Source organism: Lonchura striata, chromosome 15 (genome assembly GCF_046129695.1).
Source record: "Lonchura striata isolate bLonStr1 chromosome 15, bLonStr1.mat, whole genome shotgun sequence".
NCBI classification, from domain to species: domain Eukaryota; kingdom Metazoa; phylum Chordata; class Aves; order Passeriformes; family Estrildidae; genus Lonchura; species Lonchura striata.
The window spans coordinates 3,571,524-3,583,647 of record NC_134617.1 but is presented as its reverse complement, the minus strand read 5'-3'; the positions used below and the strand labels follow the sequence as shown (position 1 = coordinate 3,583,647).

At 51.4% G+C, this 12,124-nt stretch overlaps 1 protein-coding gene across 1 annotated transcript; it reads left to right on the top strand.

Moving 5' to 3' along the window:
- Positions 1–493: 493 nt before the first annotated feature.
- LOC110470833 (pancreatic secretory trypsin inhibitor-like) lies at positions 494–5,679 on the top strand. Its single transcript, XM_021530773.1, has 4 exons — positions 494–688; positions 2,241–2,281; positions 2,847–2,959; positions 5,537–5,679. The coding sequence occupies exons 1-4, from the start codon at positions 634–636 to the stop codon at positions 5,604–5,606; spliced, it is 279 nt and encodes a 92-aa protein (XP_021386448.1). The 5' UTR covers positions 494–633; the 3' UTR covers positions 5,607–5,679.
- Positions 5,680–12,124: the final 6,445 nt, after the last annotated feature.

Sequence of the window (12,124 nt, the reverse complement as noted above, 5' to 3'; positions counted from 1 at the left end):
CACTGGATCTGCAGCCGTGAGCAAGCCCAAGGCACAGCTCTGTGTGCTCTCCAGAGCAATCCTTGCTCCCATTCCTGCCTGCCCGGGGAGGGAAGGGGAGCTGCAGCACCCCAGCTCTGCTCTGTGGGTCACAGCAGGAAAGGTGTGTGTGGAGCAAAGCCATCTTCACCCAGAGGTGGCTTCAGCAGAGAGTTTCACCCTACAAGTGGCAACAGCAGGGTCATTAATCAAAGCCACAGTGCTGCTAACTGCACTTCCCTTGCTGTCCTGCCCATTTCTCCAATCTTGGTTCTTTGTACGGCACTGCTTTATCACAGGAGTGCAGACCCAGGGCTGACCCCGACACCTGGGCCAGGGCCCCAGTCCAGATAAGGATTATTTCCTCCATTGGTTTGGGAGAGGCTTTCATCCTCGCGCCCTCCAATGAGCCAGTTGCCAGTTGCCACCTGCTGTGGTCCCCATGCTTTGAACGTTGTCACCGCAGGACTGCAGGGTGGAGCTGGCTGTGTGGTGTGGTGCCAGCAGTGGGGAAAGGTATAAAGGTCCCATCAGAGTGCCAGAGACAGGATCCCTGAGACACTCAGGAGGGTCCTGCTTTCTCTCTGCTGTGCTCAGTAAAACATCACCTCGACCATGAAGGTAGCTGGTGTTTTCCTGCTCCTCTCCCTGGCACTCTTCTTCTACCAAGGTGAGTCCAGCATTTTGCTTAGGAGCTATTTCCTCTCCTTGCTAAAGCTCCCAGGTCTGCCACATGGGAAGGTGAGTGTGGGAAGAGACCAGCTGGTGCTGGGACCTTGCTGCGGCCCTGGGCAGGGAATGCTGCAATGGCCAATGTGCATTAAACCTGTACCTGGCTGTGGCTGTGAGCAAGCCTAAAGCAAAGGCTTTGAAAGGCTGCACTTGCTCCCAAAAACCTAACAGACCTGCTGGGCTGATGCTCTTTCTTCAGGGGTAGGATTTGTCCTGTGACCGGTGATTTCTAGGACAGTGTGATCCTTTCAGAGTGAATAGGTGCTATTCTGGTTTTAAAAAAGCAAATCCAAGAAGACAGGAAATGAATCTATGCAAGGGAAAATGCAGCTCTCACTACCAAAGCCAATGTTTAAGCCAACTGTGTTTTCAAAATCCCATATGGTGCAGAGGGATGAGAACATGAGCTGTTGCTGCTCCTCAGGTCCTGCTTTAGTGGGCTCATTCCAAACAGGATGGTGCTTCTGAAGCAGGTCCTCTGTCATCCTGTTTACTGCACAGAGGCTGCCATTGCAGGGCTGTCTGAGCACAAAATCTGGGCTCATTTCAGATGAACTGAGTATGTCGTGAGCTGCAGCTCCTGCGTCTGGAACAGTGCTAGCCCAAAGTAAAATCCTTGAAATATTAAACAGTGTGGCTACCAGCTCCTCAGCACCAAAATGCTTCACTGCTACTGGGCTATGCTGGTTGTTAATACAGATGTAGTATAAATCCTCCATGTAAATTCCTTGAAATATTAAACAGTGTGGCTACCAGCTCCTCAGCAGCAAAATGTTTCACTGGGCCATGCTGGTTGTTAATACAGATGTAGGATAAATCCTCCATGTAGATGACTTCTGGGTTTATTAAAAAAAAACAGGATCATCTTCTCAGTTCTGTCTTTTGCCAAAAAAATCAGGTTGTTTTTCAAAACACACCCAGCGTGTGTTCCACCCGTGTGATCCCAGCTGCCAGCTCAGGCCCAGCTTCTCCATGGGAAGCCCACCAAAGTCATGGTTTGATCCCACCAGCTTTGATGTGAGACCTCAGGGTCTCCTTCTAGTAGAGACTTTCAACAGCTTGTCTTTTGCTCTGCTTGCCTGTGGTAAAAACAGAGTAACAGTAGAAAAATCGTCCTGGGTTTACTCCAGCACCTGTCCAGTGCCAGCAGGAGTTTCTCAGGTACTCATGAACATGTGGCAAGACAGGATAAAAGCCACCTTTAGCTCCGTGACAGCTGGCAGGTGACATCTCTAAAGGTGCATTTTGCCATGGCAGGGCCTTGCACCATTACAGTGTTTCTGCCAGTGGAAGGAAGGTGACACAGCAGGGAGGGATCCAGCTGAGAAATGTGGGCAATCCAAGGGAAAAAAATATTTTCTAGGACAAAGGTGTTTGAGTGAAGACATACAATCCTCAGCCTAAACTGTCCCACTTGAAACCAGCCTGAGTCATGGGTGCTAAGGTGTCTTCTCTCCCTCTCTGTCTGTCTCTCTCTCCTCTTTCTCTAGGAAATGCCGGGATGGATGCAGCTGCTCTCAGAGGAACAGAGGTGAAGTTTTCTCTTTTACATAGCACAAGTGAGGCAGCACTAACCCAAACACTGGGGAGCCACTGTTGCTAAATACAGGGAAGCAGAGTGGGTTAGCCCAAAAATGCCAGTGCCTGGGAACCCCCTTCCACCTGCAGTGCCACAGCAAAATCCCAGTGATGATACTGGTTTTCCACTGCATTTCCCCCAAACACCAAAAGAGAATTTCCTAAAAAGCCAAATATTGCTGTTACCTGCCAGGGAAGTCAGGAGTCCCCTTTAGTCTGTGGCTTGCAAGTGTGAGGACAGGTATTGCTGTGGCATAAAAATAAACACTGGGAAGAACATGCTCAAGCAGTGCACATGGAGCACTATTTACACTGCTGCTCCTAAGGGTGTGCAGCAGTGCCAGGTGGGGTTCAGCTGGCCAAGGGACATGGTCCCAGTATCTCTGAGAGCTCACAGCAGAGCTCTGGGGATGGGTTATGAAGATTAACAAAATGTGCACCTCTCTGGGAAAGCAAAGCTCCTCTGGTAAATTGAGAACAGGCTTAACATTTTCAAAATTAACCTTTTGTGTCTCCAGCCATCTTGTGAGAATTTCAACCTCAGAAGAGGGTGTACAAGGGAGTTTGACCCCATCTGTGGCACGGATAACCTCCTGTACAGCAACGAGTGCCTGCTGTGCCTTCACAACCTGTGAGTATCTGCAACTGCTGCAGCTCTAAATGCCACACAGATGAGGGCTACCACATATATCTGGGATTTCCTAGAAAGAAAGCTGCTTGCATGCAGCTGGGTGGAGCTTGGGCAGTGAGCCCAGCACATCTGGCAGGGATCTGGCCTCCTGCACAGCTGTTCTCAGCACGTGGACTCCAGCTGAGGAACAGCACACACGCTGCCCACAGGCAAAAATCTCCCCATACCTGCAGCTGCCCAGCAGCAGCAAGAGCTGGCTGGCATCCAGGATCTCAGACAAATGGCAAAGTCCTCCAAGTCTGCCCAGATCTAGCACACGGGCTGAAGAATATTTTTCCAGATGACCTCAGATGTGTGGTGGCTAAGGGAAAAACTGTGTTTTTTCACCCCAGAAATTTATAGCTGAGTTCTTCTTTCTGTCTGCTCTGCATATGAAAGGACACAATTTGCTCTGGGTATTTTTAAGAATGAGTTTTATATTTAATCTGTGCTGGTGCCAGATTGCACTGCTCTAGCAGAAGGCCAGGTCCAAATGCTAAGGGTGTCTCTGGCAAGACTTGATACATTTCATCTGGCTTGGGCCCTAGGTAATTTAAAATATATTTATACATTGGAAGCACTCTGTGTCAGACAAGTGAAGGAATTACTTCCAACTCAATGCTATTAAGTGGTTCAAAATCTCTTTTGGGAAGATTGAGTTTTATCTGGAGCCAGATGTCCCAGTCCAGTCTGCAGGGCTAAGGGAGCTTCAGCCTTGACTTCACCTGGTGTAGGCAGGGATTTTTGGTGATCAGGTTCACAGGCCCATCTGCCATCAGCAGAGACATTTGTAGCAAAAGCTCAAAGTCCAGCTTTTCTCTCCCTGGATGCGTGGGTTTGTGAAGCCAAATTCTGCTTTCAGGAGCATCGCCTCCCTGCTAACTCTGCAGGAACAAGGACCAGAATCCAGATCACTAGGGAAAAAAAAGAGCCTGGATAAATATTGTCAGTTGGGTTGTCCCCTCTTTGCTTCATTAACCCAGGCTGCTGCCACATCCTCTGCTCCTGGCCTGCTCAGATGCTGGTTCACCTTTCAAGGCTGAGTATGGTGCAGTCAGGCAGAGAGAGGCTGAGTGGGATCTCCTCAGCAAAAGCACCACAGCTAATGACCCGGCACGGCCTGGCAGGGTGGTAATGACCCTGCTGGAAGCCAGCAGCCCAGCACCAGCTGTCCCTGTATTGTGCAACAGATGGGGGTGGGAGGTTCATCAGACACAACATCATTAGGGCTTTGGCCACGGACCAGGAACGGGGTGAAGTGAGCGAGGAAGGCTCCACAGTCAGCTGTGCAAAGTGGCATCCAGGATGCTCCATCTCCCCAGAGCTGAGGGCAGCTTCACAGGGGATGGGAGCTCACAAGAAGGGAAATAGGGGTACAAGAAAGGGAAGGGCTGAGCTGGTGGTGTATTCAGAGCCAGGCAGGAGTCAGAAGAGGGGTGGGATGGATGAGAAGCTGGTGCTGCATCTGCCTTGTGTTGACAGGCGCTGCATTCCCAGAGCTCCTAAAACTCCTGCCTGTGCAAGCTCCGAGTAGCTGCAACTGGAAATGTGCTGCTCCTGTGGGTCACAGCCCTGGGCCTCGCAGCTCCCCTGATCTGTTCCCAGGTGATGGAATTCTGAGGTCAGGAACAGCCTTTTGGTCTCCTGGCCAGGGCCATCTGGGCTCTGAAGCTTTATTCAGGGCTCTGAAGCTGCCTGGTGCCAAATGACTTGGGGGAGAGATAAACGGAGTGTCCTCATCTATAAAGCCTTGGTCCACGGGGAGAATTCAGCCAGGAGGCAGGATGAAGTGTCATTTGCAGTTTTGTGTGTGTAACTGGCCTGACAAGAGCTGGAAGCCTGCAAGGAGCCTGGGAATAACTGAGCATCTGGCAGGTCCCTATGGCAGCAGCGTCACACTTGTCGCCTTTGGTCACTTCACTGTGACCAGCATGCAAAATGCTTTTTGCAAAAGGCAAATCATTTTACCAGCATTTCTCTAACGCACCTGAGAAATGGATCTGTCTTTCCAAAGAGGAGAACATCATGATTCCATGTGAAAAATGGAACAATTCAGAGGAATCATGTCCACTATTGGGCAAAAAGAAGAAAATAGTTTTTTAAAGGTACCTTTTTAGTATTTTCCTCACTTTTGCTACAGAAGCAATCGGGAGGGGAGGCTGGGAGCAGGCCAAACCCAAGTGAGACACAGTGGTGGTCTTTTGTTTCTAAAAAGCTACAAAATAAAATCATAACTTTTATTGTCTGCAGTCAGACAGGCATTAGAGGTGTCTCAGTGCTGTCCTGCAGCACGGAGGTGAATTATCCTGCCAGGAAGTGTCAGAAAGCACTCTTGAGCTTATTGGAATTAATTAACACATGTCCATGGTAACCCTGAACTCCCTGTCAAGAATATGTGGCCTTGCTTGCTGTGAATAACACTTAGATGATGATTTAAGCAGTATTTTCCTTTCTTTCTGCCTTTCTCCTCTGAGCCAGGCTCTGCTGTGTCTCAGGGACCCGAGGGCAGCCCCCCAACATTTTTCACCTCTCTTGCAGGCAAAGAAGCGACCACGTGCGCATCAAGAACAGGGGAATGTGCCAAACTCCCCGCAACAACGTCGCTTAAAGTGAGATGAGAGAAGAGAGCACAAAGCTGTCCCCTCACCTGCTGAGACCCCAATAAAATGGAAGCATCGCCACATCTTGTGCTGGGATTTCTTACACACACAGCAATCCCCTTTCCCCAACACTTAGAGCACCTTCCTGAAAAATGTGGTTTGTTCTGGTGATGCCTGTAAAGAGCCGTGAGCAAATTACTGATAGAGAGCCAGGGAGAAGGCTGGGATGTGCCCAAGGAGAGAGCCAGGCTCTGGCATAACAGGGAGACTCTTTTTTTGCATCAAGAATTTTGTTTTCCTTTCCTAGACTTCCAGTATTCGAGCAATAGATTTTTAGCCTTCTCATGACCTGCAACAGCATTTGCTAAATAAATAAAGGGCACTAAAGCCCTTGCTCCAGAGCCTTTTCCAGGAGAAAGAATCCAGCAAGTCATCTCCATGTTGACCCATCTCCAGCCTTGTCCATATGCCAGTGCCCCATGACATGTCCCTGTGCACCAAGAGCCTCACACTTACCCTGCAGGTCAAAAACTAAAAAGATTCAATTTTTCCAGGCAAAATTCTATTTTTTTCCCCCCTCTACTGACTTTGGCGAGCTTTGCTGCTGGCACTAATGACCTGGCCTAAGGGCTCTGGGCTGGCAGGATGGGAGATGCCTTTCCAAGAAGGACTTGAAGGTGCTGGTGGATGAGAGGCTGGACAGTGTGCACTCACAGCCTGGAAACCAGCCTTGTCCTGGGCTGCATCCAAAGCAGTGTGAGCAGCGGGGCAAGGGAGGGGACTCAGCCCCTCTGCTCTGGTGAGACCCTCCTGCAGTGCTGCACCCAGCTCTGGGGTCCCCAACATGAGAAAAACTTGGGTCTGTTGGAGCAAGTCCAGAGGAGGCCATGAAGCCACTCCAAGGGCTGGATCAGCTCTGCTACAGAGACAGGCTGAGAGAGCTGGGAATGCTCAGCCTGGAGAAAGCTCCTGGGAGAATTTAACAGCCCTTCCAGTGTCTCAAGGGGCACCAAGAGAGACTTTTTAGGGGACTTGGAGTGACGGGACAAGGGGGGGTGGCTTCAAACTGACAGAGGGCAGGGTTAGTTAAATATTAGGAAGAAGATTTTTACCATGAAGGTGGTGAGAAAGTAGAATAGTATTGTAAATGCAGGTGAACCCAGTGGGAAGAAATGATGATGTCTGACTCTAGTTCAGAAGATTGAATTATTTCTTTATTATAACTATACTATAATACATTAATATACTATTTAAAGGAGATACTAAAATTACATACTTACTTTTCTAACTACCATATCTAATTCCTTAACAATTCGTGACCCTCTCCCAAGAGTCCAGCCACAGGTGGATTGGCTTGGCCATAAGGCTCAAACAATCCTCACCAGAATACAATCAAGCATTCATTCCAGGTGAACAATTCTCCAAACACATTCCACATGGGAAAAACAAGGAGCAGAAATATAAATGGTTTTCTCTTTTTTTTCCTCTGTGCTCCTCTATAAAAAATCCTAAGGAGAAAAATGTGCTTGCCACAGAATAGGCTGCCCAGAGAAGTTGTGGACACCCCATCCCCGGAATCATTTCAAGATCAGGCTGGAGGGAGTTCTGAGCAGCCTGGTCCCGTTGCAGATGTCCCTGCCCACGGCAGGGGGGTTGGCCCAGGTGCCCTCCGAAGGTCGCTCCCGTTCCGTGGTTCGCGGCTGTGCGGTCCTGGATGGAGCGCGGGAGGAGCTTTCGGCACTGGAGGCCGCTGTTGCTCCGCCGCAGCCGGAGCCGCTGCCGGAGCCCAGCCCGCAGCTGCATCCCGCAGCTGGATCCGCAGCTGGATCCGCAGCTGGATCCGCAGCTGGCGGGGGATGCGCGGCGGGCCGGGCGGGCGGGGAGCGGCGCACAGCGGGCGGTGCTGCCCCTGCCAGGAGCCGCTGAGGCGCTCGGCCTCGCCGCGTCCCCGTCCCTCACAGCCCACGGGCAGGTCTGGGGGATGCTCCGCCCAAGGGGCTGCAAGGACAAGAGGGGCCCCGGCGGGTGTGCCCTGCGCTGGAGGGATGTGTCAGCCTCTGCCTGGCGCTGGCACAGCACTGCCAGCTGCTACCTGGAGAGCCGGGCACTCCCCTGCTTGTGCCAAAGGGCTGTCGTGAGTCAGCCCAAAACGGCCTGGGACGGAGCATTTGGAGTTGGGGATCAAACCCTCGTGATTCATGGCCCTTCAGTAAATGACTGTATTTGGGGCAAGCCCAGCGCTTTGTTCTTAGGAAATCCTGGGCTTCATTGTGGGTAGAAAGATGACTTTTCTTTATGAAGTGGCTGAAACAAACACCCAAAAAAAAAAAAAAAAAAAAAAATAGCATGATCCAGCTGAGAGAGCTCCAGTGCTCCTTTCAAATTTCAAATGTGGCCAGATGCAGCTGGAGGGGGGAAGCACAGGCTCCTCAGATCTGCCAAAGAGTGTCTGCAGTTGAGGGAGAGATGAAAAATGACTCACTTTGCCCACATGTAAAATTAATGCACTAAAGGTGGTAGTCCCAAATAGGCTTGGGACTGTGAATTGCCTTGACATCTTTGCACACAGGGGATCCTGGAAGGATGCTTCCCACAGCTGGGATAGTGCTGATTCTGCTGCATCATAAGAAATGGAGCATAGCTTTTATCCAGGGAGATCTCTTCCAGTGAGGCTGGCAGGAGGGGAGTCTAATCCTCCCTACAATTCTTTCACTGCTCTTGGATTTTTTTGGCATGGCTAAACCCACCTTAGCCCCAAACCCATCCCAGTTGATTCCTTCTCCCCAGCAGAACACTGAAATGTGCACTGAGGCATTTATGCCAAACAAAACATCTTTCCTGCCCATGCCATTTCTGGGAAACATCACCCAGTGTTAGCCAAGAGCGTTTCTCTGATGAAGTGAGGTGCTGACCGAGCCTGCAAAGCAGCAGGTCTCGTCAGCCACACGGCTGAGCACAGCCTGCCTCTCCCCAGGCACTGTTCTGATGAGAACTGGCATTCCTGCTAAATGTCAGCCACATCCGTTTCACAGCAAGGTCCATATCAGCCTGGAGATTATGGGAAGCAGCAGGCCAGGGGCCACTCTGTTGTTCTGCACAGCAGGGGCACATCGGGCAGAACCAGTGGCAAGTTTCCAGGAGGGAATGGTTCCTGTCCATATTTCAATTTTGGCTTGAACAAGGGCAAATCTGAGGTGCAGGTGCAAAGTTTAGACTCATCCTCAAAAGCCAGACTTCTGCCCCCATAAGAGTTTTTCCCTGAAGCAGAGGAATGGAATGCTTCATCCAAGCTGCTCCTCTGCCATCTGATCCCCAGCAGAGCCTGGAGCTGTCCTGCCAGCAGCAAGCCTGACTTTTCTGAGACACCAGCTTGCCTTCCCTGTGTCTCCATGATGCTGTTTCCAGTGCTGGTGAGCTGGCAGGGACAAAGCAAAATGGGCAGTGACAGGACCAGTGGCTTCAGTTCTTGGTTTCTTTGTCTAAATAGCTGCAGCTCTTCGGGCTCCTTCCCAGGGCAGTGCTGCTGGCCATGTGTTTGGAGCCCTGAACACGTTTTGAATGATGCAGCGAGGGAAAAGCAGGATTTGCCAAATCAGAGGAAGGGCTCAGCCATCCACCTCCCTGCTCCTTCCCTTCTGGCTGCTCCCAGAGGGCTCAGCCAGGGCAAAAACCAAAAAGGCCAAGAACACATGGTGGCTGAGAATACCAAAGGATGGTACAAAGGGCTTGGCATTTACTGCCCTGGGGAAGCTCAGACAGAGAGCAACACAGCTCCTGTCAGTCACAGAATTCCTGCCCCAGTCCCACAGTTCCTGCCCCACTGCCACACTGCTCACAATAACAAGTAATTTAATGACAAAGGGGGGAAATTCCAAAAATAACCTCAATGGCTGAGACAGCCAGGGCTCTGCAGAAATCAGGACACCCACAGGGCCCAGCCCCAGCCTGCCTGCCCTTGGGAGCACCAGCACATCCTCGGGAGGAGCAGGTGGTTTGGAAGCTGGTTTTGAGCCTTCCTCAGATTTGCTGCAGCTGCCGGAGGGCACTTCCCACGAGGCATATTCAGTTCTAGGAGACTTGTTTTGGGGAAGCTGAATTAAACTCATTTTGTTGGACTGGCAAGGAGAGCTCCCCTTTGCAGACACCCCATGGGAACCATCTGCTGCTGGAAAGGCTCCTGTGTGCTGTGATGGTTCCATGTGCCACCTCCCAGATGTGGCCTTTGGCAAAGGATGCAGACAGAGGTGCCCCAGTGCCCAGGGCAGGGCAGAGATCCAGAGCCTGCTCTCCTTGATGGCTACAGAGCCACTTCAGCTGCTGCTGTTGTGACAGCCTCAACGAGAGATGTCAGGAGTGCCAGCAAATGCAAACAGTTTTGTCATGGTGGAGAGGCAGCTGCCAGCCCAGCACAGCAGCCCTGCTGTGGCAGAGGGTCACGCTGCCAAGCTTGAGGCCACCGAAGGAAATACCAATTGGTTCCACCCGAGTGGGAAATGACATTGTTAATACTCTGCAAAGGAAAAGCCTGACTGGAATGGAAGGATGCCTTTAAACTGCAAATTTCCTTTAATCTAAACCACAGCTCGGGCTACGGAGGGAAAAGCTGTCCTTGGCAATTGTATGGGAATGAGCTGGAAGTGGCTCTGCACCGACACAGAGAGGCTGTCCCCAGGGCTTAGTGGGGCTGGAGCAGGACCATGGCTAAATTAGAGGTGGACACTTCTCAGTGGCAGGCTGAAACCACCCTGATAACCACAGACATGGCACAAATAGCCACAACTGCAGCTGCACCTTTGAAGCAAGGTCTCAGCTTTTGCTTTCTAATGTCTGTGAGCTGTTAGAGAAGTCGGATGACATCGATAGTTTGTATTTCTCCCTATCAAAAGACAGTAAAAGCTTCCAGGACTTGGGAGCATCCAAAGTGTTCCACAGACAGCAAAGCAGCCTTGCCAATGCTTCAACACTACTTTTCTGGCCTTCATCCTTCATCAGGCACACTCCACTTACAGCAAGGACAAGGAGGGGCTGGAAGTGCCAGCTCTGCGTGGTGCTGGCACGTGTTGGAGACCTCCCGGCGCTGCAGTCGGCATTAGCACGGCAGGTGGATTCAGGGCTCAGAAGTTCTGCTTCCTTCCAGCTAAGCAGCACAGCTCCTGGAAAGCTCCCAGGCAAAGGTCCTGCCCTTCACCTATGCCAGAACAATAACCTGTTGTTGTAGCATGGCTCAGCAGGGCTGGATTGCAGACTTTTTCCAATAACTTCAGCACTTTTCTTGCTGGAAAAGGATGCCACAAACAGAAAATCACATATGAGGTTTAACCCAAATAGGCTGCTGGCCTCTGAGAAAAGGCTGGATCCTTCCTGGCACACCTTGGCATGGATTTAGATGGTGATCCACCCCCACACCTGCGTGGTGGGGTGCTGGGAAGCTTTCCTTTGCTGGCAGATGGTACAATGTGGCTTGAAGCCACAAAGGCATTAGGTCAGTGTAAGTGTCCAGCTTGCAGGTGGCATCACTCTCATGGACTGAGATCTGAGGCATTAATCAGTGGCCCCCCATCAGCCCTCTTTTCTGAAGTCATTATCCATACAGAGAGGGGAAGCAGCAGCCTCCCTACATGCCCTATCCCACGCCCTGGGGCTCTGTCCCCTCACTAATGTCCTCCTGGGTGCAGATGGTGTTTAACGCCAGAGGCAGGATTCCAGGACCTGAAAGCAAAAGCCAGGATGCCTCAAGTTGGGCACAGCAGGGGCTGAAACACGGTGGTGAAAGAGCCAAGGCAGGACTGAAGCATGAGGCAAGGCATGGCTGGGGCAGAGAAAGATGTCCCACAGCCCTTGCACTGATGGCCATGTACTGGGAATGTCCAAAGGCAGGGAATGAGTTATTGCACATGGCAGTGAGATGGCACAGAAGCCTGACTGAGTGTGCCTGTGGATTTGGCAGAGCTCTGGATCCGGCCCCAGCAAGGCACCACAGGGAGCTGCACCAGCACTGCTGCAGCTGCTACTGGGCTGGAAATGTTTCTGGCTGCACCAGGACTTCGGCAGGAGTTCTCTCTCTTCCCTCACCCCACCCCTGGTCACAAGCACACAGGAATTTGGTAGCCTGGGATTGTTCTGTGCACATTTCCAAAGGGATGGAGCTACCAGTGGTGACTCTCGTGGCCTCTGCTGGCATTCCTGGCTGGTCCAGGACACTGCACCTGCATCAACAACAGCCAGTGGCAACACAGGAAAACATCTGCACCAGCAGCTCCTCTCCTCCACCTGACCAGCAGAGCCCACAGAGTGCAAGAGGGGAGTAGAGGTCTTGCCCTGCCAGTGTGGAAGGCTGTTCTAGGGAAGAGCACGCACATTCATCCTGTCTGGGATGTTCCAGGAACCATGCAGACTTGGCTACAGCATCTTAAATCAAACCAAATCAAACCAGCATGGGATAGAACCCCAAAGTTCTGCCCTCCAACCCTTCTCCAGCCACTGACATCTCCAGTGCCCTGAGCTCAGCTTCTCCCATTCAACAGGA